Source organism: Diaphorina citri, unplaced genomic scaffold (genome assembly GCF_000475195.1).
Source record: "Diaphorina citri unplaced genomic scaffold, Diaci psyllid genome assembly version 1.1 scaffold2784, whole genome shotgun sequence".
NCBI classification, from domain to species: Eukaryota; Metazoa; Arthropoda; class Insecta; order Hemiptera; family Psyllidae; genus Diaphorina; species Diaphorina citri.
Genome location: NW_007380201.1, coordinates 8,373 through 27,767, shown reverse-complemented (window position 1 = coordinate 27,767; position 19,395 = coordinate 8,373). Strand labels below are relative to the sequence as shown.

Genomic DNA, 19,395 nt, shown 5'->3' with positions numbered 1-19,395 from the left:
TTTTTTATGTAAATAATGTTCTGATTAACCCTTTGAGGACCATTCTCGGTGGGGAATGTCGCGGAAACCGCGAGGAAACACTGAGGTGTTTGAAAATTACTTACATAAACTTTAATGGTTGCTAGGGAGAGTGAAATATTGACACGCGTTGCTAGGGAGTTATCGATTTTTCTCGCCTAGGAAAACAACATGGAGGATTTTTCAGTCTAGAAGAAATTTTTATAGAAGCGAAAGCCTAATTTTTCTAGTGAAATTATCAGAAGTTTTTTACGAAGAAAATCTTGGAGATTTATAGAAAAGAAGTTTATTTGGAAGAGAAGATATTGTAGACATTGTTAATTGCCACAAATTTGAGATAATAAAGACATTTGTTACTACCCTTTGTGAAGTTCCTATACTTCTGTGAAAACCCTGTGTAGTGAGTAACCACCATTCCTTTAGTCAACATTTCACAGCTATGTGGTGAGTCGTCAAACCAAGCTTCCACTGCAGTTTCACCACAGAGTTTATGGTAGCAGAGCGTGGTTGCTATAGTGATTTTTGACATTTGTCAATGTCACCTACATCGCATATCTGATGGCTGTGGTCCAGAAGAGGAACTTTACTCGAAGTAAGAACGAATTAGTAAAATTGAAGGAGGTGATAGAAGGAGTGAAGGCCGGGAACTTTACTCGAAGTAAGAACGAATTAGTGAAATTGAAGGAGGTGATAGAAGGAGTGAAGGCCAAATCTATCACAGATGACAACTATGAAGGTGCAAAGACTCTGTTCAAGGTATTCACAAGCAAATTGAAGACGTACGAAACAAGACGGAATGACTTGGAGGCTGTTGCACAAGATGAAGATCTCGACGTCCTAATACCCAAGGAGAGTGAGGATTTATATGACTATCTTTACAATTTTTGTCGATGGTGGGATTCGAACCCGGGACCTTCTGCATGGCAAGCAAGCGCGTTACCACTGGACCAACCGTGCCCCCAAAAGTAAAATTTCTAAAACCAGCAATGCAGCGGCAAGGGGTGGCGATAAAGGTAGAAACTACCGTCAAGTCACGTGAGCTCATACTCAAGGGGAGTCAGAAATGTGTGGTTCACATAATAATATGTATAGTAGGTGATTTCGTTCACGATAGCTACACTGCCCTCACGTCACGTTATATGCCTCATTTACATTCAGCCCTGTCTCCTGCTACTCGTCCTGCCGTATTTACTAGGTTCGTGTTCGTTTTTTTTCCAATGATTTTCTCGCGGGGGAAAATTTTTCTCGTGGGAGAAAAAAAAATCCCACACATTTTTTTCTAATAAATGGGAAATTTTTTTCTAATAAATTCTAATACGGGGGAAAATGCCCCAGACTTTTTTCCCCTCCCGTGAAATTTATTCCCATTTTACCATCAGTGTATACTAGACTTACACTATAACTATAGCACTGGATAATATTCAGGCAATGACGTCACATGGTAATGACGTCACACAACTAGGCAATAAATCCCATGATGTGACGTCACATGCAAATCATGGCATGATCATTGATCAATGACATTATATTATTTAGTATAAGTAGGTATACCTTGATACTAATCTATCTATTTAGAAGTATCTACCTATCTATAAGTAGGTACATAGTACATACATAGAATATTTAGATACAGTAGAACCTCGATTATTTCAACTTCCATTATTTTGACTTTCTATTATTCCAACTACAAAATCCGTCGTTTTTTTCATCTTTCAAAGGATATCCTGCCTATCTTATCAGGGGAAAAGATCATAGAAAGTGATCATTTCAACCTCGATCATTTCAACAACTACCCCCGGTCCTAATTAGTTGAAATAATCGAGGTTTTAATGTACTTGTATGTACGTAGGTATGTATCATTAGGATAAAGCGATAAGTACGATATGTTTAATTATTGTTAATTACAGGGTAATTAACAAATACCTACGGACTTCCTACTTAGCACTTTTCATAATGTTCATTCGTGTTATCATGTGTTTAGTGAAAAAAACTACCAAGGGATATGAAAACAAATTCAAACTGAAAAAGTACCTCGGGACTTGAAAATACTCGGAACGAGTCACCTCAAGTATTATAGAAGAAAGAAAGAGGCCCCAACGAGACTTCAAAGGCCCAATCGGGTTCAAAATCCAATAGAAATCTTTAATTATTGGCACAGTTTGTCAAAATTCGTCAAACCGTTCAACAATTAAGGCAAAAGAAACTCAGAGAAACAAACAAATCAGGAAAAAAACTTCGACTTTGCCAGCTTGGTTAGCTTGGAAGGTAGCGCGTCTGCCGTGTAAGCGCTAGGTCGTGGTTTCGATTCCCACCCAGGACGGATTTTATCCGGAACGGATAATGTTCGTTCTCGGAACGGCTGGCTTTCTCCTATCCTGTCTTCCTTCCCTCTTCGATTTTGGGACGGTAAGACTTTAGCAGTTATAGTTCCTTCTATCAAACATCTAAAAAAATAAATGACATTGATGCTTTACTGCTGCTTGAGGGCCAGTAGGTAGGTATTTAGTTCACAACTATGACCGTAAAGTAATAAACTTAATATGAATATAAAATATAAGTATACTTACAACCCATTATGTTGTGCAATATTAGCAAGACTTGCAAATTGAAAATTCTACTCAAGCAAATGCTGATTATTTTCATAGAATAAATCCCGTGAAAATGAGTCAAGGAAATGGACGCCTCAGTACACAATCCGTTCCCGAAAAAACTAATTAATTATTTACTGAAAGCACTTATTTAATTACAACTGATTAGAGACGAGAAAATCAACTTATTTAAAAGGGAAAATTTAAAATGGTATTAAAAACGACACAAAATTACAACTTGAAGAAAAAGAATGTTCTGGTTAGATTTTGCTAAAAAGGAAAGTTAACAGCACTCGGATTTTCAAACTTGTTGGTTTGATAATCAGATTCAAGTTTTTAAGGTTAAATAATTAAAAAGCACCAAAAGTCCAAAGGTTTATATCTATTTCTGAAGAAAAAAACGATATTTTATATTCTATTTTTATTATTATTAAAAAGCACAAAATTTTGATCTAAATTCAATTGCTGATCCAGTTAGACTCGCTTGCTAACGGACTTATGCTCGGTAACATACTTCTCTATCTTCATCACAATCTTCATCTTGTGCATGGTTTTATTTTCCGGTTCCTTTCGTCGGTTTCAAAGTTGTAAAATTTATTTCTAAATAGGTACTATTCCATTTTCTTTAATTTTAATTTTCCAGATTTCTGATTGCCCTCTACTCTCATGCCACAACTAACTTGAAGTACAATAAGTCCGTGACCCATAAATTTCTGTAATTATTTACTGAAAGCACTTATTTAATTACAACTGATTAGAGACGAGAAAATCAACTTATTTAAAAGGGAAAATTTAAAATGGTATAAAAAACGACACAAAATTACAACTTGAAGAAAAAGAATGTTCTGGTTAGATTTTGCTAAAAAGGAAAGTTAACAGCACTGGGATTTTCAAACTTGTTGGTTTGATAATCAGATTCAAGTTTTTAAGGTTAAATAATTAAAAAGCACCAAAAGTCCAAAGGTTTATATCTATTTTTGAAGAAAAAACGATATTTTATATTCTATTCTTATTATTAAAAAGCACAGAATTTTGCTGATCTAAATTCAATTGCTGATCCAGTTAGACTAGCTTGCTGACGGACTTGGGCTCGCTTGCTGACGGACTTAGGCTCGCTTGCTGACGGACTTATGCTCGGTAACACACTTCTCTATCTTCATCACAATCTTCATCTTGTGCATGGTTTTATTTTCCGGTTCCTTTCGTCGGTTTTGCTTGCGTACTCTTTCAATGGTAAAAATCGGATCCGTGTCTTTAGCTCTCGCTTGCTGTCGAATACTGCTGACGTACACGCTTGACTGAAGTTGATTCAAAGTAGAAAGATGGCAGAAAAAGTCACAGATTTTTTTTTTTTTTTTTAGAAGGAAGAGACTGACGAAGTTTGTTTTTTGGTAGGCAAAATGATGACGTTTAAATAGTTCAAATTAATGGTTAACTAGAAAGTTTGACTAGCAGATGGGTTCAAGTAGCGAAGGTCTAATTTGAAAATTAAAAATTAGGAGTCTATTGTTTAAAGTTTTAATTTAGTTTTAAAATGTGGTTTAAAGTTGATTGCTGGGCAACGCTTATTTGTAAGTTACAAAAACAGACGACAAAGAGTAGGAATCCATTTGAAAAACAGTAAATACTTATTCGAAAATGAATTGGAAAATGTAGATTTTAAATTGGATTTTCGTAGTTGATTTAGGAATCCATTTGAAAAACAGTAAACACTTATTCGAAAATGAATTGGAAAATGTAGAATTTAAATTGGATTTTCGTAGTTGATTTTTTTAGTTTGAAACAAATTGACTTGAATTCCGCGACCAGAGAAAACACGTGCGTCTTAATAGGGCATTAAGAGGTAAAAGAAATGGCTGAATGGTCGGAATTATGGTTATTTCAATGTAAGTGCAAAGGTTAATTATTATTGCTAGAAAGATATTAGGAAAAATTTTGTTTTGATGTGAAAGTTGTAAAATTTATTTCTAAATAGGTACTATCCCATTTTCTTTAATTTTAATTTTCCAGATTTCTGATTGCCCTCTACTCTCATGCCACAACTAACTTGAAGTACATTAAGTCCGTGACCCATAAATTTCTCATTGCGGGACACACACAGAACGAGGCGGACTCCGTACATTCTGTAATTGAGAAGGCAGTAAGCAGAAGTCTGAAATCTGGTCCGATTTTCACCCCGGACCAATACGTTCAAATAATACGGACTGCGAAGAAAGTGGGATCAGCTTATGTAGTCAGAGGCAGAAGTCTGAAATCTGGTCCGATTTTCACCCCGGACCAATACGTTCAAATAATACGGACTGCGAAGAAAGTGGGATCAGCTTATGTGTAAATGACATTTGAAGATTTTGTTGCTGTTTAACAACTCGAAAAGAGTATTGACAACAAAAAATTAAAACATATTAAACTATCAAATATCAAAGTAGCTGTCGTAGAACGCACGGATCTGAAATATAAACTATCCTTTGCAGATGAATTTGAATCTCTGAAGAAGTGTTTCAAACCATCTACAAATCTATTAAAACAGTTGTACTATAAGCGATTCCCTCTCAAAGAAAACAAACACAAAGATTTGAAGTCGCTGATAGAAAGCAAAATCATTCCCACCCTTTTACAAAAACTACTATGATGGTATCCTAGGACTAGGATTTCAGTAGGTCCAAATAAAATCGTGGTTGGTACATAATTATTGATGTTTTATTATTAAACATGACTGCCTTTCATTTGTTTCATTGACACAGGTAGCATTGGAGACGGTTTTATCACCGTTCCAACATCAGCGGTTAGCCTATTCAGCACCTTTGGTGTCAAAATGGCCAAATTATTCCCAGCAATAGCCCGTTTTTATATATATGTATGACTACATATAAAATCCTCAAGAAAGAAAAGAAAAAATGAGTTTTTGAAACATCTTCATTTTATAGATCTGGAATTTAAGTATTTTTATTTCACCTGGAATGACGAAAATTGAAATACCCACCAATTTACATTAAACCAATTAGGTACCTAAATGCATCAGTCTCCGACATATCATTGAAATTAAGCAACGTTTCGCGTGATGGGTTTTTGTACGGGTGGATTTCTGTAGCCTTGGGGGAAATTAATCTGGACATAACTAGTATAGGTAAATAATTTAACCCAATCAGGAATGGTGAACCTCAAATTTTAAAACAAGACACAAGTAAGTAACCAAGGTATTAGAGGGCCTCAAAAGTCGGGCATTTAAAAGTAAAAGGAAGAGGGGTTAAAATTGTAATGACATTGATTTTAACTGACGTGCGGAATGTGCTGTAAGCCTCATGCACACGAGTAACTTGCATGCAAGTGGCATGCTAGCTAGCTGACTTTTCTCACTTGCACGAAAATTGCCGCACATTCAATCCGCAGGGCAGAATCAATGGGATTTGCAACTGTACGTGAGAGCATTAAGAAGAAGAAAAGATACATGGACAAAATAAATATTTAAAAGAACTTATGCGGGGGTTTACCAACTCAGGATTGAGATGAAACGGGGATTTCCCTATATTTATTAGCTAGGTCAACCTCGGATTGAACTCAATCCTGAGACAATTCACGAGATCTCACCCAGGACTGTGCCACTTAAAAGAGACTGACTAGAAATGTCATACGTCAAACCCACTTGAGTGCGAAAAGATGAAATTGAAAGAAAAGAGCGTTATGTCCAAAAGGATTTCCCTATATTTAATAGCTAGGTCAACCTCGGATTGAACTCAATCCTGAGACAATTCACGAGATCTCACCCAGGACTGTGCCATTTAAAAGAGACTGACTAGAAATGTCATACGTCAAACCCACTTGAGTGCGAAAAGACAAAATTGAAAGAAGAGAGCGTTATGTCCAACTGGACTGGAATATTACTACACACCATGCCAGTAGCTGGACTGCCTCGTGCAATCCAGCCACAGGGGAGTACCTTGCATGCCACTTAACCGTGTGGATGCGTCCTCATCAATCGTACATACAGTCACAGAGGGGTTCGTCATTTCTTCTAGAACAGCCACACACAAACTGCGAACCGCGCCTCGCGGACTTCTTTTGAACGGCCTTTAAGTTTGTTTGTCCGTCCGACTGTCTGTTAGTTTGTTTTTTGTTTTGTTTTTGTTTTTTTTTTTTTGTTTTTTTTTTTACGTTAACCCCAATGGTAGTTTCTCACGAGAGAATACCAGAATCTACTGGAATTTTACAAACATGGAAATACCATTCAATTCAGAAGTGTCAGAACATAAAAAAGAGATCTTTGGGATTTTACCTCAGATGATTAACTACACAAGTAATGGCACTTTCTGTGTGCCAGGGATACGACATTGTTATGGATCTTTCAATCCTTCATCCTTCGTCTAAAATTTTAGGATCGTAGATCTCCTATTAACCTACGTAATGATCATAAAAAACTATAAAAAGTGGTTGGCTACTTTACCCATGACGCATTGAAAATTTTCCAAACCAGGTCCGAATTTATCAATGTCATGTTTAATTTGTTCTTTTTTCCTTGTAATCCTTGTAGATAAATAGACATAAATAAACCAATGAAAATTTGCCTTTAAAACTAGGTAGTCATTTTAACATGAGACCAACGCAAAGATTTTCTTCCTTCAACTCTTATAAAATCGACCATAAATCGCATTTTATTCGTCACAGATACTTGTACTTTGTTTGCTGGAAAAATAGCTCCAATCTCGAAAATATAGGCAAGAAGGCAAGTGTAATTAAAAGGCGGGATTCATTTCATAGACCTTATCAATCCAAATTGATAGGTGCGTATCTATATCTAGCTATCTAGTTCGACTATCTTTAATAGCTAAAGGTAAATAGTAGAGTCATTTTACTACTTATAGTGATAGATGGGTAGGTAATAGGTACTTACACGAGAAAAATGGAATGGGTATCCGATTAGCAACACGAAAAACACTGCCTACCTAATGAACAATTCAATTTTTTAAATTATTTTGGTACCTCTATCAGAGAACACAAAATTAGTACCTTACCTACATTCACAAAACGGTAGGTACCTATTTACAACAGCTTAGGTACTTTCTGTAAAAAAATAGAATCCTCGGAAAATTTGGACTTTTTAAAAGAAATTTGTTTTGTAAAAAATTTATAGCAAAGGAGCTTTTCTCAACTTGTTTTTTACTTTGTAAAAATAATCTTTTTTTTTTTTTTTTTTTTTTTTTTTTTTTTTAGAAGGAAGAGACTGACAAAGTTTGTTTTTTGGTAGGCAAAATGATGACGTTTAAATAGTTCAAATTAATGGTGAACTTGAAAGTTTGACTAGCAGATGGGTTCAAGTAGCAAAGGTCTAATTTTAAAATTAGAAATTAGGACTCTATTGTTTAAAGTTTTAATTTAGTTTAACAACTTTTAAAATGTGGTTTAAAGTTGATTGCTGGGCAACGCTGATTTGTAAGTTACAAAAACAGACGACAAAGAGTAGGAATCCATTTGAAAAACAGTAAACACTTATTCGAAAATGAATTGGAAAATGTAGAATTTAAATTGGATTTTCGTAGTTGATTTTTTACTTTCTATTTTTTAGTTTGGAACAAATTGACTTGAAATCGTGACCAGAGAAAACACGTGCGTCTTAATAGGGCATTAAGAGGTAAAAGAAATGGGCGATCATTTAGCATTGTTTATTTAATTGTTTCATTGACACAGGTAGCATTGGAGACGGTTTTATCACCGTTCCAACATCAGCGGTTAGCCTATTCAGCACCTTTGGTGTCAAAGTGGCCAAATTAATCCCAGCAATGGCCCGTTTTTATATGTATGACTACATATTATAAAATCCTCAAGAAAGAAAAGAAAAAAGTAAAAAATACTTTTTGAAACATCTTCATTTTATAGATCTGTAATTTAAGTATTTTTATTTCACCCGGAATGACGAAAATTGAAATACCCACCAATTTACATTAAACCAATTAGGTACCTAAATGCATGAGTCTCCGACATATCATTGAAATCAAGCAACGTTTTGTGAGATGGGTTTTTGTACGGGTGGACTTCTGTACTGTAGCCTTGGGGAAAATTAATCCGGACATGACTAGTATAGGTAAATAATTTAACCCAATCAAGCAACCTCCGTGGCCGAGTGGGTATCACACTAGGCTTGCACGCAGGAGGTCCGGGTTCGATTCCCGGCAGGGCCGAGGTTTTTTCGACTCTGTGCTTGGAGTTCGGGGTGCACTCAGCCTCGTGAGGACAATTGAGTAGCTACTTTAATCGAGTAGCGACCAGTGGCGGCATTACAAGTCGAAGAGGCGAGCGATAATAAATATGATGATTGAGTAAATGAAAGACTTGTAATACTGTGATACCCACAAAGTTGTGAGAAAGCGCTCTGCTTTAACACAAAGATAACATGATTAGATTTGATTTGATACATACTGTAAGTAACTTTGTTTGTGTGTTTGTTTGTTTATTCTCTTTCATTGCTCATACTTTCTCATTAGGCACATAAGGCGCATTGTTTGTTGTCGGACAAAACTCTCTTTTAACATCAATAGGTTGTTGTTGTTGTTGTTGTTCTTTTGTTGAATAATAATAGCCTCTTGAGTGGAGGTTAACGCCGGAAGCGTTCTCTACCACCTAACCCTTGGATCTCCATAATTGAGGAGCTGGGTGCAAAAAGGGCAATAAATGAAAATCATCAAACTGAGATAATTAACTTTAAAGTTTTCAATTTTTCATCAAATTCCTTGCAAAGTATGTTTACAAAAAACGCTGTAACTCATCGAAAAAAAAAAAGTTATCACTGCAGTTCAAACGCTGGAAGATAGAGCGCACCACGTTCTATTCAAAAAACCGTTTTTCGCAAAAAGGGCAAAAAATCCATATTTCCCTTTTTGCACCCAGCTCCTCAATTATTATGTGTGATAATTTGAAGACTTGACAACTCTCATGGACGTCCACTTTACATGACTATTTCCAGAGACATCCACGATTTCCATTAGGATTTAGACTTAGACCATCAGAATGTAAAATCTTTCTATGAAGAGTGATGTATACTTGGAAAGTTGGGAGGCTACAAACGTAAAAAAAAAAAAAAATGTACCTACCTATATTGGAAAAGAATTATAGGGCTGACAAAAAATTCTGCTTTTCCTTATCCGTTCAGGACAGGATAGGAGAAAGCCAGCCATTCTGAGGACGAACCTTATCCGTTCAGGATAAAATCCGCCCCGGGCGGGAATCGAACTCGCGGCCTAGCGCTTACAAGGCAGACGCGCTACCCTCCAAGCTAACCAGACTGACTCTGGCACGCTTGATGTATGAGCCAGTCAGAATTTTAACGTCAACAAATTCAATCTTCTGTCGACTTTACTGTATTTGTGTGTTTTCGCCAGTCACACTGTTTTATTGTCTAGCTCTAGTGTCTGGATTTGTGTTTTAAATATGTTGTATAGTTAGGTTAGTTAGTTGTCATTCTAAATTTGTTTTTAAAAAACGAATTTTTTCGTGGTCATTTTTACGGTGATTTCACTCAAAACAAGCTGCAAATCAAAAAACTCTAATCAATGACAAATTTCAATGTCGGATTGGAAGTCTCAATTGATTGACATGTGTTCATTCTAGTTTTATGGTAAGAATTCACTCGAAATACCAGAATCTATTGGAATTTTACAAACATGGAAATACCATTCAAGTCAGAAGACTTCAGAAGTGTCAGAACATAAAAAAGAGATCTTTGGGATTTTACCTCAGATGATTAACTACACAAGTAATGGTATACTTTCTGTGTGCCAGGTATACGACATTGTTATGGATCTTTCAATCCTTTATCCTTCGTCTAAAATTTTAGCATGGTAGATCTCCTATTAACCTACGTAATGATCATAAAAACTATAAAAAGTGGTTGGCTGCAGGTACTTTACCCAGGTCGTTCGCGCCGAAAAATAGAAACTTTGGAGATATTGGTGAACTATATTGTGTGTAAGTACAGAAAAAGTAGGATTTCCTAGTGACGTAGTTCTGACTGATTTCTTTTTTTTTTTTTTTTTTTTTTTTTTTTTTTTTTAAGAGGTTTGACAGAGGGAACTGTAACTGCTAGGGTCTTATCGTCCCGAAATCGAAGAGAGAAGGACGACAGGATAGGAGAAAGCCAGCCGTTCCGAGAACGAACATTATCCCATCAGGATAAAATCCGCCCCGGGCGGGAATCGAACCCGCGGCCTAGCGCTTACAAGGCAGACGCACTACCAACTAAGCTAACTAGGCTGGCAAAAATGTCATGTTTAATTTGTACTTTTTTCCTTGTAATCCTTGTAGATAAATAGACATAAATAAGCCAATGAAAATTTCCCTTTAAAACCGGAATTCTGGATTCGAGTTAAATCGGGGATTTTCTAAATTATTTTAGTTCACAAAATTCCTTATATTTAAGGTTTTAATTAGTCTCAATCTCAATAATAGATGGGCTCATCCCATAAATACAGGATGGCACAGAAGTAATGGGAACTTTCAGGTAGACCCAAGGGCTTTTTGGGTTTTGTAGGCCTATAGGACCATTTTTTTTCTTCTTCTTTTCCTGGCAAGTTATTTCTAGGCCAACGAGTTCAGAGCTGCTGACCGGTTTGTAAGGTTAAATGCGTTCAAAATTTGATTTTTAGTTTTTCCAATAGGTTCAAAATTTTCGACATTATTAGTTGTTCCAATATAGTTTTGGACCTTTTAGTATTTTACGCTGGGCTTTTAGGACTACAAAAAAATGTCCAAGATTTTGGACATTTTTACTGGACCTTTAGAGGGTACCGTGCGGAAAATTTTTGGCAAGAAGTAAGAACCAGTCTTAAAAAATATAATGAAAACAATATAAAAATATAATGAAAACAATATTTTTCATTAAAAATATAATGAAAACAATATATTCTTTTTTTAAAACAATAAACAATATAGATTAAAAAGTTCTTCCAAACACAATGTGTCTTTATTTATCCACTCTGAGGCTTAGGGGCAAACAGCCCTAAAAGTTGGGTTAAGCTTATTACGCTGGGCCTTTAGGATTAAAAAAAAAAAAAAAAAAAAATAGTGGACCTTTAGAGGGCACCCCGTGCGGTAATTTGATAAGAAATGGTCTTAAAAAAAGTAAAAATATAATGAAAACAATATTTTTCTTTTGGATTAAAAAGTTTTTCCAAACACAATGTGTCTTTATTTATCCACTCTGAGGCTTAGGGGCAAACAGTCCTAAAAGTTGGGATAAGCTTATACAAATCATATACGAATCTGGGAGTAGCGGTATCAAAAATCACATAATTCATAATAAACAAAATATTAATATTAGATACCTACTAACTACTAACAATAATAAGTGTAATAATCTAATAACATTAACAAGATAACAAGTTCCCATAACCTATCAGTAGGCAAAATAGGTACACTCACCTCTCAAGGAGGTTTAAATAACAAAAGTTCAAGGTCAATAAAAATTATAACAAACAAAATACACATCATTAGATCATTACATAATGCGAATAATATCAGACGCGAATATCGAAAAGGAGGAACCTCACCTCTCAAGGAGGTTTAAATAACAAAAGTTCAAGGTCAATAAAAATTATAACAAACAAAATACACATCATTAGATCATTACATAGTGCGAATAATATCAGACGCGAATATCGAAAAGGAGGAACTAAACAATAAGGTACAAAAAAACAAAATTGCGAACAACAGGTACCTATATATATACGTACCCACGTATCTTTTTCACCTCACTATATACAAAATAAATGTAGCATACGTTTTCGCATCACCCCTAAAGAGAGGTGCTAGCGATGTGCAACTTACATTTTTAGATTCTACGATGTCTTACGAATAAAATAAAATACCGTGGGTTAAGATATTCGAAGAAATGAGATATACAATTTTTTTATATCCTCAGTACGTTTTCACATTGGTTATATCCTTGTATCTATCACACCTCATTGTATATAAATTTATAGATGCAGCGGTCGTTCCCAACTCACGCAGTGTAGCCAGATCTGTAGTTTTACCATTCTCGTAATAAAGAATGTTCAATTTAGAGAAGTTCCTGAATTTGAAAAGGAAGAAAAATTGAAAAGCTTGAAACGATTTTCATTCTTGGTGGAAATACAGTGGACCAATGAAGTATCAGCATTGGCTGGAAAATCTCTAACGGAAAAACCGTTCTCCACTCCTACTATGCTACCATTAACAGAGCATGTGATGATGTTTCAAGACTATCTAGTGAAACTAGGAGATGAAAACCAGAAGTTGTTAAAAGAAAATCTTCATGACGAAAAAGCCTTCAAAACTTTAACAAACGTCGCCCTTGCGAGCACAATTGTGTTCAATAGGCGGCGTATCGGTGATGTGCAATATCTCCCTATGGAAACATACAAAGGAACTAGTAGAGATCAATCCACTCTTAGAGAAATGATAGAGAAAATGAGTGAATCGGAAAAAGTATTGACACAAACTAATAAACATGTCGTTGCAGGAGGCAAAGGATCAAGAGCTATAGAAATATTCTTCCCCCCTGCCATACAGAGCTACATAGAGACACTATTGGAGGCAAGGAACAATTTTGTCCCTCGAACTATCATTCTAACTCGAACTAAGACTGGAGAAGGATACAAAATAAAGACCATGGATATGTGTGGAGGAGGTAGTGTGTATTGGAAATGGCCGGAAAAAGATGACATCCTTGTTTATTCTTGTGATGATATACTCACAAAAAATTGTAGTCCTGAACTTATGAACAATCGAGGACAGTACTCGGTTCCAAAAATAACCAAGTTATTACGCTGTTCCCAAAAAAGTTCAGTTGCGAACTAGTTTGGTAGTGTTGATAAAATAAATAATAGTTAATGTTCTTGCATACTCTATAGTTTTTTTTTGTTATTTCTGAGAATAAATTTTTTTTCAGCATACTGGGAAACCCCCAGAACGAATATGAACACCATTAATTTCCCACGGGTTGTGGGTTCAATTCTTTTTCATAAGGCAAAGCTTAGGAGTATTTGCTAGTATTTTATATTAAAAAGCCAAACAACTGTACTAGTGTACTTAACAAAGCATTGATGTTTATTTAGTTAAATCTCCTTAATTCTTTAATAAAGAAGTGATATATGAGTGAATGGTCGGAAATTAGGCCAGTGGACGGAAATACAGGCATTGAATGGTCGGAATTATGGTTATTTCAATGTAAGTGCAAAGGTTAATTATTATTGCTAGAAAGATATTAAGAAAAATTTTGTTTTGATGTGAAAGTTGTAAAATTTATTTCTAAATAGGTACTATTCCATTTTCTTTAATTTTAATTTTCCAGATTTCTGATTGCCCTCTACTCTCATGCCACAACTAACTTGAAGTACAATAAGTCCGTGACCCATAAATTTCTGATTGCGGGACACACACAGAACGAGGCGGACTCCGTACATTCTGTAATTGAGCAGCCAGTTGTCTACTGTCCCCGCAGACAGCTCCTTCCCAACCTGCCCCAGCAGCTGTCTCTCCCCCCCAGTCCGCCCCTGCAGCTGCCCCCCCTTCCCGGCCTGCTCCAGCAGTTCTTTTGCCCCCTCTATTGGTGGGAGCTACTTCTGGCCCGGCTTCTGCTCCCCCTGCTGGTCCCTCTCAGCCGTCGGCTGCCGCATACCCGTATATGATCCCTCCTCAAGGCCTGTTGGGTCATTACCCACACATTGATCCTGGGTATTATGGACTCTATCATGGTGGATACCAGGGTCCACCTCACAGATCCCACATGGGGATTCCTCCCAGGGACACTCCGCCGGTTCCCTCAGAAGATGACGATGAAGAAGAATCCAACTCTGAGGACGAGGCTGGCATTTCCCATCCACTCTTCTCATTGGCTCCCTCTACTAGGGACCGTTCGCCTTCCGTTCCTGACCCTGACCCGGAACTTGCTTCTCAGGGAATTTCTTGCCAGAAGCTTGGTAGTCCTGCTTGGGCAGAAGATGACGATGAAGAAGAATCCAACTCTGAGGACGAGGCTGGCATTTCCCATCCACTCTTCTCATTGGCTCCCTCTACTAGGGAACGGGAGCCTTCCGTTCCTGACCCTGACCCGGAACTTGCTTCTCAGGGAATTTCTTGCCAGAAGCTTGGTAGTCCTGCTTGGAATAGGGTTAGGTATTCGGAGTCTCAGAAGGCTCTTCAGGCGGGAGGTGTATTTAAACCCCTCTCAGTCCCGGGGGAAATTCCTCTTCCCAACAGTTCGACATTCGAAAACCTTTCCAGACAGGACTCTTTTCTAGGGACTCTGTCCCATGGCCTCCTTCTTCAAAGGAATGCGCTGTCCGGGGCTATGAACACTTTAGCAGAAAAATTCCCCGAAGTGAGGGAGGAGTTGGGGTCAATTTTTAGTGATGACGGCGAATTGAAGCAGGTGTCTGATAACCTGCTTCAGTATGTTTGCGGTAAGAGAGCCGAGTGCTTTGAAGCTCGGCGTAGGCTTGTAGAGCCTAAGGACCCCCAATTAGCCAGATTAGTGAGGGCTATTCCTCCTTCCCCTTCCTGTCTCTTCGAGGAGGCTCAGTGGACCCCCAGTTAGCCAGATTAGTGAGGGCTATTCCTCCTTCCCCTTCCTGTCTCTTCGAGGAGGCTCAGTTTACTGATTTTGTCAAGGCCCATCCTTTGGCCTTTCGCCCAACTCGCCCCACCCCCCGACCCATGGCCCCATCAAGAGAATTCCGGGTTTACTGATTTTGTCAAGGCCCATCCTTTGGCCTTTCGCCCAACTCGCCCCACCCCCCGACCCATGGCCCCATCAAGAGAATTCCGGGTTTCCCCCCTTTCTTCCAGGAAGAAAGGTAAAACCGCCAAGTCCCCTGCTAGACCTAACTTTGCCCCCTCCCATTCCAATTCTCGACGTTTCAAAGCTTCCAAGCCCCAAAAGTTCCCCCGCTGACTCTGCCAGAAGCTTGGTAGTCCTGCTTGGAATAGGGTTAGGTATTCGGAGTCTCAGAAGGCTCTTCAGGCGGGAGGTGTATTTAAACCCCCCTCAGTCCCGGGGGAAATTCCTCTTCCCAACAGTTCGACATTCGAAAACCTTTCCAGACAGGTCTCTTTTCTAGGGACTCTGTCCCATGGCCTCCTTCTTCAAAGGAATGCGCTGTCCGGGGCTATGAACACTTTAGCAGAAAATGCGCATAGCGACCGGTGCCAGCATGGTAGGTAAACATTGGTTGTTAGGATTATTGAGATACTTATTGGGAAAAATTCCTACAATGCTGCAGTGAGCACCAAAGTTGTGACATAATAACACAAAGAAATTGCATTTACATTTACATTCATTTATCTTTTTCTGGATTCGTATTTGCCAGGAAGGTATTCGTTTTTTCTTGTGTTTTTCTTTCTTTTGATTGTTCGATATTCTCTCATCATTTTCAATAGTATCGACATATACAATGTAAGCAGATGTATAAATAATATTGTTGATATCAGTGATGTTTAGATCCGTTCCTTCATATTTTTCACACAACATTCGGTTCACATTATTTATTATTTTCTTGGCTTTGTTATTTTCAAGGATCTTGGGTATTCTTGGTCTATCTTCCATTCTCTTCTGCTTTACTTCATCAAATTTTCTTTCAAATCTTTCATGCAAACATACTTGTGATTCATTATGATGAGGTATAGGACTGTCATCAACATTATCAATTTCATTAATGGGTTGATCAATATTTTCGTGGTCAGAATCGCCATCACAGTACACCAAGTCTCGAATATTGTTAATTTGCTCGGTTGACAGTTTCTTCATTTTGATGTCAAGAAATTTGTATCATGCAAATGATTGATCCCGTGACTGGCTGTTGCGGGGCCCACTCAGCCTCGTGAGGAAAATGAGTAGCTATGACATGTAAATGCGCATAGCGACCGGTGCCAGCATGGTAGGTAAACATTGGTTGTTAGGATTATTGAGATACTTATTGGGAAAAATTCCTACAATGCTGCAGTGAGCACCAAAGTTGTGACATAATAACACAAAGAAATTGCATTTACATTTACATTCATTTATCTTTTTCTGGATTCGTATTTGCCAGGAAGGCATTTGTTTTTTCTTGTGTTTTTCTTTCTTTTGATTGTTCGATATTCTCTTATCATTTTCAATAGTATCGACATATACAATGTAAGCAGATGTATAAATAATATTGTTGATATCAGTGATGTTTAGATCCGTTCCTTCATATTTTTCATACAACATTCGGTTCACATTATTTATTATTCTCTTGGCTTTGTTATTTTCAAGGATCTTGGGTATTCTTGGTCTATCTTCCATTCTCTTCTGCTTTACTTCATCAAATTTTCTTTCAAATCTTTCATGCAAACATACTTGTGATTCATTATGATGAGGTATAGGACTGTCATCAACATTATCAATTTCATCATCGGGTTGATCAATATTTTCATGGTCAGAATCGCTATCACAGTACACCAAGTCTCGAATATTGTTAATTTGCTCGGTTGACAGTTTCTTCATTTTGATGATGTGGCGTCTCTGGTTTGCTAATTTATTAGGGTCAATATTTAATCTGACGGTTGGATTTCTGCTTCTCCATACAGAATAGATATCCTTCTGTGATGCATTTCCGTTTTTCTCAGCAATGTAATAGCACTGTATGATCTCTTTCTGTTCTTCAAGAGTCCATCGCATTTTCTTATTCCCAGTAGCTACTGGTGTTTCACGCACATGACTTTGAGAGATAACATCAGATATAGATAACGGATCAACAACATGGGAAATGTCACAAGGCTGCAAAGGTTGACAACATTGTGGACTTGTAGGCTGGTCGTGGCAGGGCTGGTGACGGGACGCAGGCAAGTCGCGGCAAGGTAGGTGACAGGTCGGAAATTATTATTATTAATAATAATATATCCACTTTATTTATTAGTCCAATAATAAAGGTAAAAATAATGCAAAGTATGGGCAATATTTGGCAACATACTTCACATGTAGGTACTTCATTCTTTCTCTGCAAGCACTCTTCTTATAATTCCAGTTGTTGAGAGATGATGACTGATTTTTGGCATTTCTTTACAACATTTCTGGCGTTCTTTATCTTGAGTTTTTCCAGATTACTGAGCGTGTTTTTGTACACAGGTAACGCTAAAACCGGTCTTAAATTATCAACTGAATTGTTATCTAAAACTTTCTCGCTTTGAGTTCATAGGTCGTCGCGGCACTAGGACTCGAACCACCAACCTCCAGATCCGAAGTCCACGGCGCTAACCACTACACCACTGAGGTTGGTATTATTATTAATATATCCACTTTATTTATTAGTCCAATATAATAAAGGTAAATAATGCAAAGTATGGGCAATATTTGGCAACATACCTCGTCGCGGCAAATTTCGAGATCAGAGCTCATTTATGTGAGAAAATGTGAAAAAAAAATCCCCCAAAAACCAGTTTTTTTGGCTTCATGGTTTTCTGGACAAAATTTGCACCACCACTTTCGTGACCTTGGTAAAAAGACAATTAATTTGATATTAGGTCGACCAGGTTTGGATTTCTATGGGAACAGACAGAGTGACAGACAGAACTTGTGTGGCGGGAAAAGTCAGGTCGCTGAGACGGTCAGACTCATACGGTCTGACAGACTCATAGGGTCTGACAGACCTAGGCCACACATGTTCCGATGGTCTGAATTCATTCAGCCAATTCAAATCTCTACATGCCGGACCCTGTCTATAGGTCCAATGTCCATTTGTGTAAAGCTAGGAAGTGCTTGTATAGAAAGTTGTACCAGTATTCCTATGAAATGTTACACAGCTATATCCATATATTTATACCACTATATGCTATACAGCAATATATTTATGTGTGGTATACATAGCTACATATTAGTAGGCACTTAACCTACTGCACGGTCGTCATAAGAGAGGACTGTCCAACAAGAATCGGGGTTAGCATGGCCCGCATTTGGCCCGCGATAATGATGTAACGTTAATAACAGTGCTTATTTAGGCCCGTTGCAAATTGGAAGCGTAGTCACGCGACTTTTAATAGCGCGTAGTCGCCTGTAAAACCAAACCTGTCAAAATGATACAGACTTAGTCGCGCGACTCCAGTGTGAGCAGTGAGAGGTCTCTATCATTTTTATAGGTTTGGATATTCAAACGGCATCGCGCGACTCCACGTTACTAAAAAATGAAAATCGCTCGATTACGCTTCCTGGACAGCAGGCCGAAGTTAAAACCTGACGAACCTTGGCCAATAAATAAAGAACACAGTTACCTACACATCTTTTCTTGCCCGCGAACATTTCAAGTTTACCCAGTCCTTCACTCGGATTCCCATCTGGTATTCCGAATCTACCAAGGTATGTTGATAGTGGGAACTAGCAGGTTAGGTACGTATTATGCTGTTGATGGTATCTACCAACATATGAATGGTCGGTATATATCACTATGGAAGTTTCTGGTTGTATCTACGTAAGAAAACATAGCTGCATTATACCTACGACCGCTTGTATATCTGAATTTCTAACAGAAATGCAGCCGCGTGTGGTGAGATTTTCAAAAGGGGAAGCTATAAACCCATATACAGTGCCGATCTGCTGGTGGTCTATGGTCGGCATATATCACTATTGATGACTGGTGTATGGAAGTTTCTGGTTGTATCTACGTAAGAAAACATAGCTGCATTATACCTACGACCGCTTGTATATATCTTAATTTCTAACAGAAATGCAGCCGCGTGTGGTGAGATTTTCAAAAGGGGAAGCTATAAACCCATATATTATACAGTGCCGATCTACTGGCGGTCTATGGTCGGC

At 37.7% G+C, this 19,395-nt stretch overlaps 2 protein-coding genes and 1 long non-coding RNA gene across 3 annotated transcripts; 2 read left to right on the top strand and 1 right to left on the bottom strand.

Annotated features, from left to right (window-relative positions):
* The first annotated feature begins 7 nt into the window (after window positions 1-7).
* LOC113471671 lies at window positions 8-5,235 on the top strand. The gene is made up of 3 exons (XM_026831002.1): window positions 8-639; window positions 706-904; window positions 5,033-5,235. Exons 1-3 carry the CDS (start codon window positions 577-579, stop codon window positions 5,233-5,235), a joined length of 465 nt encoding a protein of 154 aa, XP_026686803.1. The 5' UTR covers window positions 8-576.
* A 6,535-nt stretch (window positions 5,236-11,770) lies between these two features.
* Window positions 11,771-12,305, bottom strand: LOC113471672. The gene is made up of 2 exons (XR_003394283.1): window positions 12,263-12,305; window positions 11,771-12,134 (listed from the first exon to the last, which is right to left on the bottom strand). It is a non-coding gene; the product is annotated as an uncharacterized LOC113471672 (long non-coding RNA).
* Window positions 12,306-12,791: 486 nt separating this feature from the next.
* On the top strand, window positions 12,792-15,317 carry LOC113471670. Its single transcript, XM_026831001.1, has 4 exons — window positions 12,792-13,257; window positions 14,048-14,398; window positions 14,570-15,144; window positions 15,216-15,317. Exons 1-4 carry the CDS (start codon window positions 12,792-12,794, stop codon window positions 15,315-15,317), a joined length of 1,494 nt encoding a protein of 497 aa, XP_026686802.1.
* The last annotated feature ends 4,078 nt before the right edge of the window (window positions 15,318-19,395 follow it).